The sequence below is a fragment of the Pygoscelis adeliae genome, unplaced genomic scaffold (assembly GCF_000699105.1).
Source record: "Pygoscelis adeliae isolate BGI_AS28 unplaced genomic scaffold, ASM69910v1 Scaffold232, whole genome shotgun sequence".
Taxonomy (NCBI): Eukaryota; Metazoa; Chordata; class Aves; order Sphenisciformes; family Spheniscidae; genus Pygoscelis; species Pygoscelis adeliae.
The window spans coordinates 3,202,334-3,215,644 of record NW_008824473.1 but is presented as its reverse complement, the minus strand read 5'-3'; the positions used below and the strand labels follow the sequence as shown (position 1 = coordinate 3,215,644).

Here is a 13,311-nt window from a genome sequence, read left to right as displayed (position 1 = left end):
TGAATCTCCATAAATTTCTCACCAAACAGCCTTTCCCTTCCCCACAGTGGAAGTATTGGGAGCCATCCACTCTCATATCAGAATCAGGATCCTGGCCCACTTGGTACCCATCACAGTTCTTTCAGTAGACCCAGTGTGGTTTGTACCTTGCTGTTGACTGCAAGTAACTACTACTACCCTGGAACCAAAGAGCTTTCTCGAAAAGCACTGCTTAACAGTAAAAGAATTTCCATTGAGACAGTGGTTAAAATTGCCATGAGATTTTTTTTAAAATGCCAGTAACGCTGTTCCTGAAATGCTTAACAAGTGCCTGTTTGAGCTTATCTCTGATACGTATCAGTCTCATAATTTGCCTTCAGCCCTTTTTCTCACTTGACATTTTCATTTCCAAGCCTAAGATTGACACAGCCAGGCAGGCAGCTCCTTCGTCTACTTATGGCTCAACTGGCATTATTTTATTTATATGAAACTTTTTATCTTGGGCTTTCTTATCTTTTGGTCCTTATTTCACTTCCTGTTTAAGCCAAGTTGCTTCGGTGCAGCTTAACTCTTGGAGTTCAAGCTCGTAAGAGTTACTGAACTGAGGAAGGAAGCCCTATCACCCACAGAGTCAGAAAAAGAACAGAAACACGTCCCAACAGTGTAACAGGTAACCGTAGGACAGACCTGGAGGACTTACAGGTAGGCTGCAAAGCCGCTTAATTTCTGCAGTATCAGCCTTGGTGCATCTCTCGTTATGTACATACTTAGACAATGATCTCTGAGGACTGCCAAGTTCCTTCCACTGCCTTCCCAGGAAAACCTACTCCTGACTGGTCTATGGTCCACAAACATGTAAATGACACTGACGGTCTCACTCAAATAACAGTGACAATCTCACTCAAAATATGAATACACCTTCCTAAAGTAATCATCCAAAGTATTTAACATGCTACTGACAACTGAACATACTCTGCAGTCCTGATGCAATAATTTCTTCAAACGTTAAACTGAAAAGCAATACTTGAACTAATGACAAAGCAGCAATTGCAGTACCAATTTGTAGCAAAGTTAAAACAAAAAAATGCCACATTATACCTCTTGGAAGTTTTCTATTTAATCTAGGACGCTGACTTTTTTAAAAACCCACCACACAATAATTCAGTACAAATTAGACATGTGTTTGGTTGTTAGTCTAGGAAATATTAAATATCCATTTCAGACTAACTGACAAATTAATCTTTAAATTCCAGGAACGTGTTCATTACTGTATGGGCTCTGAACAAGATTTGGTTTCCTTCAGCATTTATTAGCATATTTTCATTGTTTGTGGTCAAGCTTGTGCAAAAAAGGAAAGTGATTATTTTTAATTTTGATGAGAGCAACTAGAAGATATCCAATAAGCTTTTATTTGCCTCGTCTCACCTAAAAGGATCTAGTGGGAGGGGAAAAAAAAAAAAAGGTATATACGCATATATACAGACTGTGTCCCTGAAACCTTATCAAAGCATAATACAATGCTTAAGCACTTTTTTCACCCTTAATGCTTAAACACTCTTACAAGAACTGTGTGTGAAACTCTGGATCCACTTAAACTAATATAAGTTTGACATTCTCTTCAATATAAATAGGATCTTATTTTACAAAAATAGTGTATTTCACTAGTCAAGAATTGTAACAGACATGAATGGAAACAAACTCCTATTTTTGAAGTTACCACAAGCAAAGCTTTTATACATACTGCATAACAGAAGGTATAGCCATTTTTTACAGCTGTCCGATAGTTCCTGTTTGTTTTTAATTTCAGACTTTATTCAGAATCTGCAATCCGTAGTAAGCAATCCAAGTGAAAGGAATACAAGCAATATGAAAAGTAAAGCCAAAAAGAAGAAAAAAAACCTACTTCTCTGTTTCCAGTTGAGCTTTTTCTGCCTGAGTCCTTGCATGTTGACATTCTTGTTTCAATCTTTCTATCATTTCCTTCAGCTTCTGATTAGACTCCAGTAAATTATTTTCTGACTGAGCAAGTGAGGCAAGTTGGAGTTGCATATCGTGCATTTGCTACAAAGAAATGAAATGTTTCCATTTGAGAAGGTATGCAACTAACTAAATTAATTTTGAGATACTGAGGTAGAGCAAAATGCAGAACACCAACTGGCTGCATTAACTTTTCATAAGCCTTTCTTATTTGTTCCTTTTCTCCTTACTCAACAAGCTTCTCCGGAAGCTTTACAGTAAATCACTACTAGACAAGGAAGGTTTTCTATTGTAGTTAAAATGAGAAAGAGAAAGGGAGGCAGGAGTCTTCAGTTGTTGATGTGTCCCCCAGAACTTAAGAAATCCGACATGAAGCCTCAGGGCTGAACAGAACTAGAGCACCGCACAACATTTAGTAGCTGAGCTGTGGAGCTACCCAGACTCTTCCCTCTCATAATGCACAATGCGTTACAGCCCGCAGTGGCTGTACCAAACCAGTTCACAAAAACAAGTGAAGTATAGAGTCTGAAAAGTCCAACCTCTGCAGCCAGCAGCACACAGAAAGGATGAATTCCCTTTCCTTTTCCTCTCACCACATGCACACTCAGATACCCCAGTTTCTGATTTCTGGAGGAAAACCAAATATTGCCTTGAACTTCAAGCGCACACAGCTTGCAGACTACTTGGATGCACAGCTATGTTCTTACCTACTAAACATAACATCATGGGCGAGCAGGAGTTAAAAGATTTAGGTTTTATTTTCAACACTGCCATCAATTCACTCTGCAATAGAAATATACCTCTTTACACTAGTTTATTCATTTATGAAACATCTGTTAAGCACTTGAAGAACCTCAGATGAGAGATGCAGTGTAAATGCAAAGCATTACCTAGAAACAATTTATAAGTCTCCATGGAAACTGAATCTCCAGTTAAATAGTGCATAAACGTATTCAATACACCAGTCTATAAACATTCAGCTTTGAAATCCTTGGTACCCACAACACGCATGAAGGAAAGAGCTGTAATCCATCTATAAAGGTCCAGGAAAGCATGACTGATTTCTGAACACTTCCACTTTTAAATATCTGTTATATGCATTTTGTCCCTCAGGAAAAGAAAGCCTCAAAAATTCAATCTAATCTTCAAAGGCTGGACATGGTAACCGCAGGAAAGATTGTATTTCTCCATAAAACATTACAATGCAATAAAACCTTACCTGTTTCAGATCAGCACTTTCACGTTTCTTTTCTTCCAATTCCTCTGTCTGAATCGCTTGCTGTTGAATTTTTAATCTAAAATTGTATAAGACATCCTTATTTTTATCTAATTAAAATACAGATGTTAGAAGTTAGGACAAATCAGTCTGACGATAGAATATATTGCATAATTTGAAGGGCTGATAAATATTTAACTAAACAATGCTTAAAAATATTTTTTATTGATTATTAGAATTCATATAGGAGTAAGAAATATGTTGATTTGTTTGCTTTTGGAGTATGACTTTTGCTCATTTTGTCATACTGACCTTCATACAAATACCATAGTAAAACAACTTCACTGAGAACTATAATAACTAACTCAAAGAGATGTATTAGGGTCCCAGTTTGCCAGCTGCTGATATGGTGCCATTGTGGAAAGAGCAATAGTTTACTCTAACGCTGGGGCTATGCCAGCAGCCACCATGGACCCAAGTTTAACAAACATGAGTACTGCAAAATTATGTCTTAAAAATGTTCATTAAAATAATATAATTTTTAGAGGGTTGGATGAAAAATGTTCTTTTTAAAAAAAAAAACACCATTTTAATTCTGCCTTCTTTTTACACAATGCAAAAGATAATTTTGTTTAATTTACCATAATGAACATTTGTGTATCTATGAATAGTAAACTTCTACACTGACTACTGTAAAGAAATCAGGGCAGAAAAAATGAGGAATTTGTGTTAAGGTTAGAAAAGCCACACTACCGCAAACGCTGAAGTTCCTTTTTGCTAGATTCTTCTGCCAACTGTACAACACGTAGTTTCTCTTCATACTGATCCTTTTCAGATTGTCTCCAAGTATTTTGTTCCAGTTTCATCTTCTCTAGATCAGCTAATCTGTTCTCGAGTTCTAACCTGAGACATTATTCAACAGGTACACAAGAATCACGCCAAAATGCCAGAAGTGTCTAGTTGCTAAGAATGACATTTTTAAAAGTTACTCAAAACACTCCTCTTTTAGAAGTTGAGCAGTAAATCAACAAACATACTTTTCATCCTGTAAGGCTGCAATTTTTTCAAAAACTTCCTCTTTGGCAGCTTGCACTTTACGAATTAGCTCCCGATCCTTTTCTACTAAAAGCACCTTATGACGTTCAACAGCTGCCTTAAGAATTTCCTTGTCTGACAGCAATCCTGCATTACACATTAAAAGAAGTTAAAATGTCATTACTGATATCAACCTGATGAAATCCAGTATTAAAATAACTTTATAAATTGATAAAAGGGAGCTAAAAAACACAATTCACATGATAGAATGAATGAATGGGGAAAAAAACCAAGAAAAACAGGAGAGACATGGCCTTTCTTAGTATAACAGCAACATTTCAAAAACTTTTGAAGAGTAACCATTACACTGGAATCTCTGTCTGCAAGGTTTTATTATTTTAACATACAGAAGTAATTAAACAGTTGATATTATTATAGATTTAAACTCTAAAGCAATTTCTGCTAAGCAGTTGTGTCTGGATATTAAAAAAAAAAAAAAAAAAGTGTTCCACAATAGCTACAAAAAGGTCAAGCAAGAAAATTCGTTATTTTCTTTTTATGGAAAAGTTTATGGTAAACAGTAAATGGTTACCAGTGAAACCATAGTAACCTGGCTACAACAAATCTCACATTTTTATCCACTCTTATTACCAAATAAGGCAATTCTAAAATTATGACTCTATAGGCAAGGACAAAAGATGCAAATTAAAAACTTGTGACCAAGACACCCGTGTTCACTGGCAAATAAGCCACCATGCTACAACAATGACTCCTGGTTATTTAGCTAATTCAGTGATGCAAACTGGATTTTGCAGCAAGTTCAAGTTAGCTTAAATCTTGCCTGTATTTAGTTTCATGTTCCATAGGGTCCAACATTTTTAGTTCACAATATACTGTAAGTGCATTGTCGATACAGGAAACACCACTTTTTAGGTGCTCTTAGAGAACTTAATATTAAAGCAAGTGAACAGAAACAACCATTCCAGGAAGACGAAGGTACTGTTTTGGGGTTACGGCAAATCGGTGAGGACAGTCCACTTAAAAGCTGTGTAGTGATTTAAATCATCAACACATAACTAGTACTAGAAAGCTTTGACCTTTTCACTCTAGAAAGCTATTTCAAGTTGCTTACACACTCAGCTGTGTTAGGTAGCTTAGAACATTGCCTATTTTCTTCGAAGAATGAGCTAGAAATTGTATTTTGTTTCACCCGGCAGCCTTACCCAACTGTTAACAACTCCACAGACACAGAATCAGAAAACAAAACAACCACTGAAGCCCTATGGTACGCTAAGGTTTCAAGCAGAGTGTGAAAGACTCTAGAATTTGGCAATAATAGAAAAAATAACCATATGAAGTACATGATTTGAAACAGATTATGCTCAAATTGTGTCACAAATTCACTAATTTACATAAATGCAAAATTGTTCTGTACCTGTTCTTCTTAACCTAGTAGACTAAGTGAAACAACACAGTTATTTCAGATACAAAATGAATTGTCACATCTATGACCTAGACCAGCAGTAGAAGGTGAAGGCTGCTGGGGAATGTTTGGAGGAAAAATAATTGTAGTATTCTTACTAGAAGTTACAAAAGAAATCATTAGAAATTAATTGCACATTTTACCATCCATTTCACTTTGAATCTTGTTTCTCTCTCTTTCTACCTCACTCTTTGTTCTTGCTGCCTCCAGTTTGACATTTGTTATTTCCAATTTATGTGAATGTTTAAGTTCTTCTACCTATGAATTAAAAAAAAAAACAACTAATATATATATATATATTTGCAGCTTTACAGTAAGTTTTTCATGTGATACTTTGCTAACAAGAAAATCTGCCAAATAATCATGGACTACGCTTATTTTAGACATGACTTAAATATTTTTTTTCATCCACTGCTTTCCTGAAGCCAATCCAGAATATCCACTCTCGTAGATAATTTTTAATGGTGATTGTATAGATACTGTAACACTAAAGCTATTGACATCATCTGATTCCCCAAATCATAATCAGTGCTATTACAGGTTTTTATTAATTCCTCAAGTCACACACTGAAGATTATTGAATAAATTGTCAGTCATCTTGAAATGCAAGTTTTATATATTCCCTGATTAAAAAAATTGAAGTGCTCAAACACAACATATATTCCAGGAACCAGGCTGTCTGACTATTGACATGTATTTCATCGTTAACCAGCCAGTTATTACAAGCTACAGTGTAGAAAAGTTACTCTTTTAAGAAGCCTTGGTGATATACGCACAGATGCGCGGGATTGCCTGTAAAAACGTGGTTTCTGAGTAAATACTACACATTCTACAAGCTAGCCTCTGAATTTGGGGGTATTTCTGAAAAGACTACTCATTGGAAATATCTTGCTATGACACTGATCCAAATTGCCTAAGACCCTGATGCCTCGCTAACTCAAGCATTAGCGTGTCAGTTTACACATACTTCACTTCTGACTAAAGATCCCTCAGAGTCAAGCTAAAATAAATTTAATCTCCCTAAGTAAAACAAAACAGTGATATGCAAAACCACATTATCAATTGCTCCCCCAAGTAATTTCAATTTGGTAACTACTTATAGTCCCTCTGACCTCCTGGAGTGCTACACTACTTTCTCAAAATCCAGGTCTTCATAGTTTTGAAGTGCATTTTAAATCAAATACTTCTCTACAACTGTGACATCTACATCAAATGGCCTCATAAAAGCACGAGCTTTAAGAACATCAAATCAAAGACAATTACTGCTTGCATGGAAACTTTCTATAGTTTAGGCATTTGTACGCAGTAATTACATGGTCAATGAGAATTAAATATCTAGAGGAAAGCACTTATAATGAAAATCCATTCACAATGACAATGTAATTACAACCTGCTAGCATACACAAGTGGCAAAAGGTTAAGAATGACATAGTAGCTTATTAAGTAACTGCACGGTGGATTTGGTTGCTTAAATACTAAGTTGAGAACATTTCAGGGCAACTTGTAAAGATTTAAGGTGGCTTTTTTAAGGCACAAAATCCAGAAGACAAATGCATGCACCTGTGCTCAGGAGTGAGTTTGAGTGGGTGCAGAAGGGGGTGGAGGTTAGTATAGAAATTAGTTTCTACTTTCCGCCCTTCAAGAAACACCACTGAACATTTTAATTTTCTCCTACTTCTGGAGGTGAGCAGAGAACACCAGTTGATACAAAAAGTAAAGACTGTAACAATCTTCTATATATTCTGATAGACCATTGGTTAAAGAATGTTTTAACAGAAGCTTTCCCCTCTCATTTATTATTCATGTGAGACAAGTATGACACATTGTATAAAGAGGTTTTAAATACTGGTATAGGTATATACTGCTCTTACGGTAAATTAGAACTTTTTTGGATTAAGGACCAAAATGAAATACTTCACATGCATAAATGTGCATGTAAAGCCTGTTTTGAATGAAATCTGAGATTGTTAAAGAACAACTATGGTAGAAGCCAAAGTTTTCTTCCTGTATTGTATCTTTCTTGAGGCATATTATGACAATATTAACTGCTGTACCCATACAAAGCGCATGTCAGTGTTATTTTGAAAGTATATTCAGAAATGCAGGATAGCTTTAAGACAACAGAGAGCTTACAATAATTCTGCATTCAGCTAGATATACAAGACCAAAGTTACTGGCTTTACAGTTAGTTCATAACTAACTAAAGCCTCTCCAGAAAGGTAAGAAAACACAGGGGATTAAATTTGCTACTAGGAACTGACAGATGTGATAAAAATTTATTACCCAGTATTCTCTCCAGAAAGGAGGGAATAAGAAACAGCAGGAAGCTAATATTTACCCAAGTAACTATTTCATTAGGACTAGTATCCTAACTTAAATTTACATAAAGCAATGTAAATAAAGCAGTGTAAATAAAGCAATGTAAATTCTGCAACATTTGAAGGTAAAACAGTTTACTAGTGTTTCGATTTTTCTTGTTTATTGAAATAGTCACATATGGAATTGCATAAAGGATCTGTCTTTTTTAAGTTGTGTAACTGAGGAGTCACTGCAACCAGATAAAACTCCGAATCTGGCATCCATACTACTCTAATTATGCTGAAATACTAAACAATGACGTCAAGTTTCTTAAGCACTTTCAGGTTTTCCCTAAACTAGAAGCCTTCTGATCTTTTTTTGCTTAAGTATTTTTCTAGAAATTTCTCTAAGATCTCAAAAAAAAAAAAAGCATACAAACATAGAACGAAACTTCTAAGATCTGGTGCCAACCCAACAACTAAGATACTCAAACATGTTACAAGACAATGATCTACTTCAAACGATATGATGCCGTCCCGTACAGAAATGTTTTTGTACAAGCTGTGTTGGCATTAGCCCAAGAAGAATGCTATGCTAATGTGACTATCCTGCTTCTAATATAACTTAAATCTCCACAAGTGATTCCAATGTAGCTTGCTTCCTGTAGCTAACATAGCCCATTCAGAGGATACTTTTTAAGACCTCCAGAAGCCATAGCTGCATTTAAAAAAAAAAAAAGAAAAACAAAAAAAAATCAATTTAAAGCTCTATTGCACTTTACACACTATTAAAAAGTAATGCTTGTTTCCATCACATAAGGCTGGCTGTTTTCATGAGTACTAAAAACATGAATATAAAGACATGTCTTTGAGCCCTGTTCTGTTTAGAAAAAAGATCTAGAATATTAAATAAAAAGAGCATAACCTCAATCTTTACAGATACTTTTAGGGATGATGTTTTTCCTGTAAAGTCACATATTCTATATCTTTCAACTGAAATTGGGGGAAAAAAAATTCCAAACCTATTTTAAGTCACAGCAGAAGACATTGTTATTTTATTCTTAATGTAAAATATAAGCAGAAAAAAACATAACAGGATATGAAAAATGTATTTCAGATACCATAAAAGCACTTACTTTAGCAGCTAAGGAATTGACTTCTCGTTCAGATTTGTGAAGTTTACTAGTTAAGAGAATGTTTTGCTCATGACTCATCCGTAGTTCTTTCTCAGTTCGATCAATCTGTAGTTCAGCAGACTTCTTTTCTGCCTTGAATAAAGGAGGTATTTGTAAGATTTTTGGAGCAGGGCTGTCTCTTGCTATTCACTTGAAAGGTTCAATTGACCTGGGCTTTCAGATATTACTGACCCTTTATATTATATAATAATATAATATATAAATATTTATCTTTGCTCAACAATATGTTCCAATACAACAATGGTCTTGCATTTTATTCAAAAGTCACAACTCTTTTTACTAACACTGCCTGCACAGAATCACACACATTTTCAATCCTACTTCACAAGGGGCAGAGGTAATCTGACTCGGTTAGGAGGCAGCAGGTATTCCTACCAGTAAATTACTGGGCTGTAAACACCAGTATGACTGTAAGTGCCGCTGAAAAAGATGTCATATGTTGGCCTATGCAGTTATACTAACTGAAGCATTAACATCATGGAGAGGAAATAAAATGCAATTACTGTGAGTATTATAGACTCAAGACCCTGAGCTTTACTAAGTATCAAAAAGGTAATCTAACCTACGATTTCACCTTCCTTTTTCCAAACTCACCTATTTCCAGCAGGACTTTTTTTTAAGTTTTCTAAATTAGGAATATTACAGCACTTTTCTTTTTAAGTTGTGATCAGAGCATTTTGTAACAAAGGTATACAGCACTGATAACAGTAAAAAGGAAAATGAACCATCCATCTGTATGCTGCAACTGTGCGAGAAATCTACATGGAAAGACTCACTACCTAGAGAGATAGCAAGCACCGACAGGAGAACTGAAGACCACAGATGAGGAATACAGTGGAACCCTGGGAAACATGCAACAGGCCAGAAATGCTAAAGGTTCTTTAAGGGAGAGCAACAGCCAAGAACTAAACAATTGCAGTAATGTGTTGGAGAAAGGAGAGACACAGGTAGGCAAGAAAGAAGACGACACACGAGGAAAGGATTAAAGAAATAGCGGAGCATCATATGACATTTCTGAAAAAAACAAAAAATTTACTGTAGCAGATTATTAACATATTGTCATCAGTTTCTAACTCTAGCCAAGTGACAAGTGCTGACATGAGCATCTTACTGACTGCAAAGATGGATAGCACTCGCATGTTTAGAAAGGAGATCATTCAACACAATCTCTCAGTTGAGCTCTCCACCTTTCCAAAGTTGAATTGGCAGTACTCACAATGTGCTTACAATTTGTTTTTAAATCTGAAACGTACAAGTTCAAATTGTGGAGTCATTGGCAAAATTATCAGTGACTTCAGTGACAGTTCTATCAGGCCAAGTGTTATTCTCACTACACTCTACAAGGAGGCAAAATTTAAAAAAAAAAAAAAAAAATCTTACCTCTAGAGACCTTGTCATGGCCTGCATCTCAGCTAACTGTCGTACTTGTACTCTTTGAACATTTTCTGCTTGCACACCACAATTGTCTCTTTCTGCTCTTAGTTCTGCTACTTCTGCTTCTAAGCCTTTTAATTTCTGATACAGTTGTGCCTTTTCTCTACAGAGTGCCTCCACGCGTTTACTGTCCCTCGTGGGATCAACACTAAGCAGCTGATTATGGAGTTCTTCTTTATCTTTATCCAGCCTTGCAATCTGATAGTTGTTAATCAGAAAAATAAAAGCTTTTATATTGGTTAGGTGTCAGGCAGCAACAAATACAGCAGTTGACAATTCAGGAAAGAGCAGCAGTGTGCATTTAAAATATTGAGAAATTACATTCACATTTATTTTCTTTCTTAGAATAGGAAAATCAACAGACCCATTCTTCAATGCCTTTCTTGCTTCAGTTTTTACTGATAAGGCCCGTCCTCGGGCCTCAGATGTCCCTGAGCCCCCTAGCATTCTGTGGGAGTAAAGCAGTACCCAGAATAGAGGAAGAAAATCTTAGGGATCATTTAATCCACTGGACACACAAGTCCTTGGAATGGATCCAAGCATTTTGAAGGAACTCACTAGTAGCATCGCAAGGCTATTCTCTATCATCTTCGAAAAGTCATGGTGATCAGAGAAGGTTCCTGATGACTGGAAAGAGGCAGACAGCACACCCATCATCAAGAAGAGCAAGAAGAAGGATCCAGATAACTACAGGACAGTCAGCTTCACATCAGTCTCTGTGAAGGTTATGAAGCAAAACCTCTTAAAAGCCATTTCTAAATGCATGAAAGACAAGGTGATGGAAAGCAGGGTTTACCACGGGCAAATCATGCCTGACCTACTTCTCTGCTTTCTAGAAAGAGGTGACTGGCACTGCAGACAAGGAGAGGGCAGTGGATCTCATATACCTTGACTTTAAGAAGGCCTTTGATACAGTCTCCCATAGTCTTTTCTCTCACCAAAGTGGTGAGATATGGGCTGGGTAAGTGGATGATAAAATGGGTGGAAAACTGGCTGGGCTGCCAGGCTCAAAGAGTGATCAGTGGTGCAAAGCCCAGCTGACTGCCTGTAACTAGCGGGGTCTTTCTGAAATCAGTACAGGGTCCAATACTGATTGATGTCCTCATTAGTGATCTGGATGATGGGATAGAGTACACTTTCAGCAAGCTTGCGGGTGACACCAAACTGGGGGGAAATGGTCAATGTGCTGGAAAGTAGAACTGCTATTCAGAGGGATCTGGACAGGCTGAAGTAATGGGCTGACTGGAACCTTTTCAACAAGAGCAAGAACAAAGTCATGCATCTGGGATGGAGTAACCCAATGCAACAGTACAGGCTGGGGGCAACTGTCTAGGAAGCAGCTCCATGGAAAAGGATCTGGGGGTCCTAGTGGACAACAAGTTGAACATTAGTGAGCAGAGTACCCTTGCAGCAAAGACGACCAACTGTATCCTGGCAGATTGGCAGAGGGATAGCTAGCAGATCCAGGGAAGTGATCCTTTGTCCCCTTCCAGTGCCTGTAAGACAGCTTCTGGAGTCTGTATCCAGTACACGAAGAATAATGACAGACCAGAGCAAGTCCAGTGGATGGCCACCAAGACGGTCAGGGGGTTGGAGAACATGACATATAAGGACAGGCTGAAAGAACTACGCCTCTTCAGCTTGAAGAGAAGGCTCAGGGGAGACTATTCCTCTGTATACACGACAAAAGGATACAGAGAAGATAGATCTCTTCTCGGAGATGTATGGTGATGGGAAGAGAGGCAATGGACACAAGTCAGAACATGTGAAATTCCAATTAGATATTAGGAAAAAAAGTTTACCGTGAAGATGGTTAAATACCGGAATAGTTTGCCCAGAAAAGTTGTGGAATCACCATCCTCGCAGATGTTCAAGACTCAACTGGACATGGCCCCGAGCAACCCTTCAATATTTTAAGCAGGATGTTAGACTAGAAGGAGGTCTCTTCCAACTTACATTATGATTCCACAATTCTATAACCACAACAGAACTCAAATCCGCTAGTAACTCAAGACAGCCAACATGATTTGGCCCTGTCAGACAGAAAATAAAGCAAAAAAAAAACAAACCCCACCTTTCTGTTACAAGGTAGTACGATAGGTACAAACTGATCTTGAGACTGTAAGTAACAAACATATTATAAATATATAGATTCTAGTGTTTCAAAATGAGTTACATGGGCTGAATGTAGTATCGGGTGCAAAAGAGTAAGAAAGTAAGGCATGTAAGAGTTCACTTGATATTTGGAGACTAACCCAAACTCTGATCTGCAGCAGTGCTTTTAGAAGTTGCATCAGTGATTTCTATGGAGCAAAGCCAATTTCTGTGGCAAAAGCCCTCCAAATCCCTTTTATGAGGAGATTCAAACACTTACTGCATGACATGCCCAAGCCATCATTTAAGAATTAGGATGTTTTATCAGCAGTCCTGGTTAAGGGGGGAGGTCCCGGATGACTGGAGGCTTGCCAATGTGACGCCCATCTACAGGAAGGGCCAGAAGGAGGATCCGGGGAACTACAGGCCTGCCAGCCTGACTTCGGTGCCGGGGAAGATTATGGAGCAGGTCATCTTGAGGGTGCTCACAAGGCATGTGCAGGACAACCAGGGGATCAGGCCCAGCCAGCACGGGTTCATGGAAGGCAGGTCCTGCTTGACCAACCTGATCTCCTTCTATGACCAGGTGACCCGCCTAGC

General features: G+C 37.5%; 1 protein-coding gene across 1 annotated transcript in view; it reads right to left on the bottom strand.

The window, feature by feature from the left end:
* Positions 1 to 13,311, bottom strand: part of CEP83 (centrosomal protein 83kDa) — a 21,789-nt gene that overhangs the window by 3,933 nt on the left and 4,545 nt on the right. Inside the window, 7 exon segments of the mRNA XM_009321316.1 lie at positions 1,883 to 2,040; positions 3,176 to 3,251; positions 3,926 to 4,075; positions 4,210 to 4,354; positions 5,834 to 5,944; positions 9,120 to 9,255; positions 10,564 to 10,815. Coding sequence (XP_009319591.1) covers positions 1,883 to 2,040; positions 3,176 to 3,251; positions 3,926 to 4,075; positions 4,210 to 4,354; positions 5,834 to 5,944; positions 9,120 to 9,255; positions 10,564 to 10,815 — 1,028 coding nt within the window.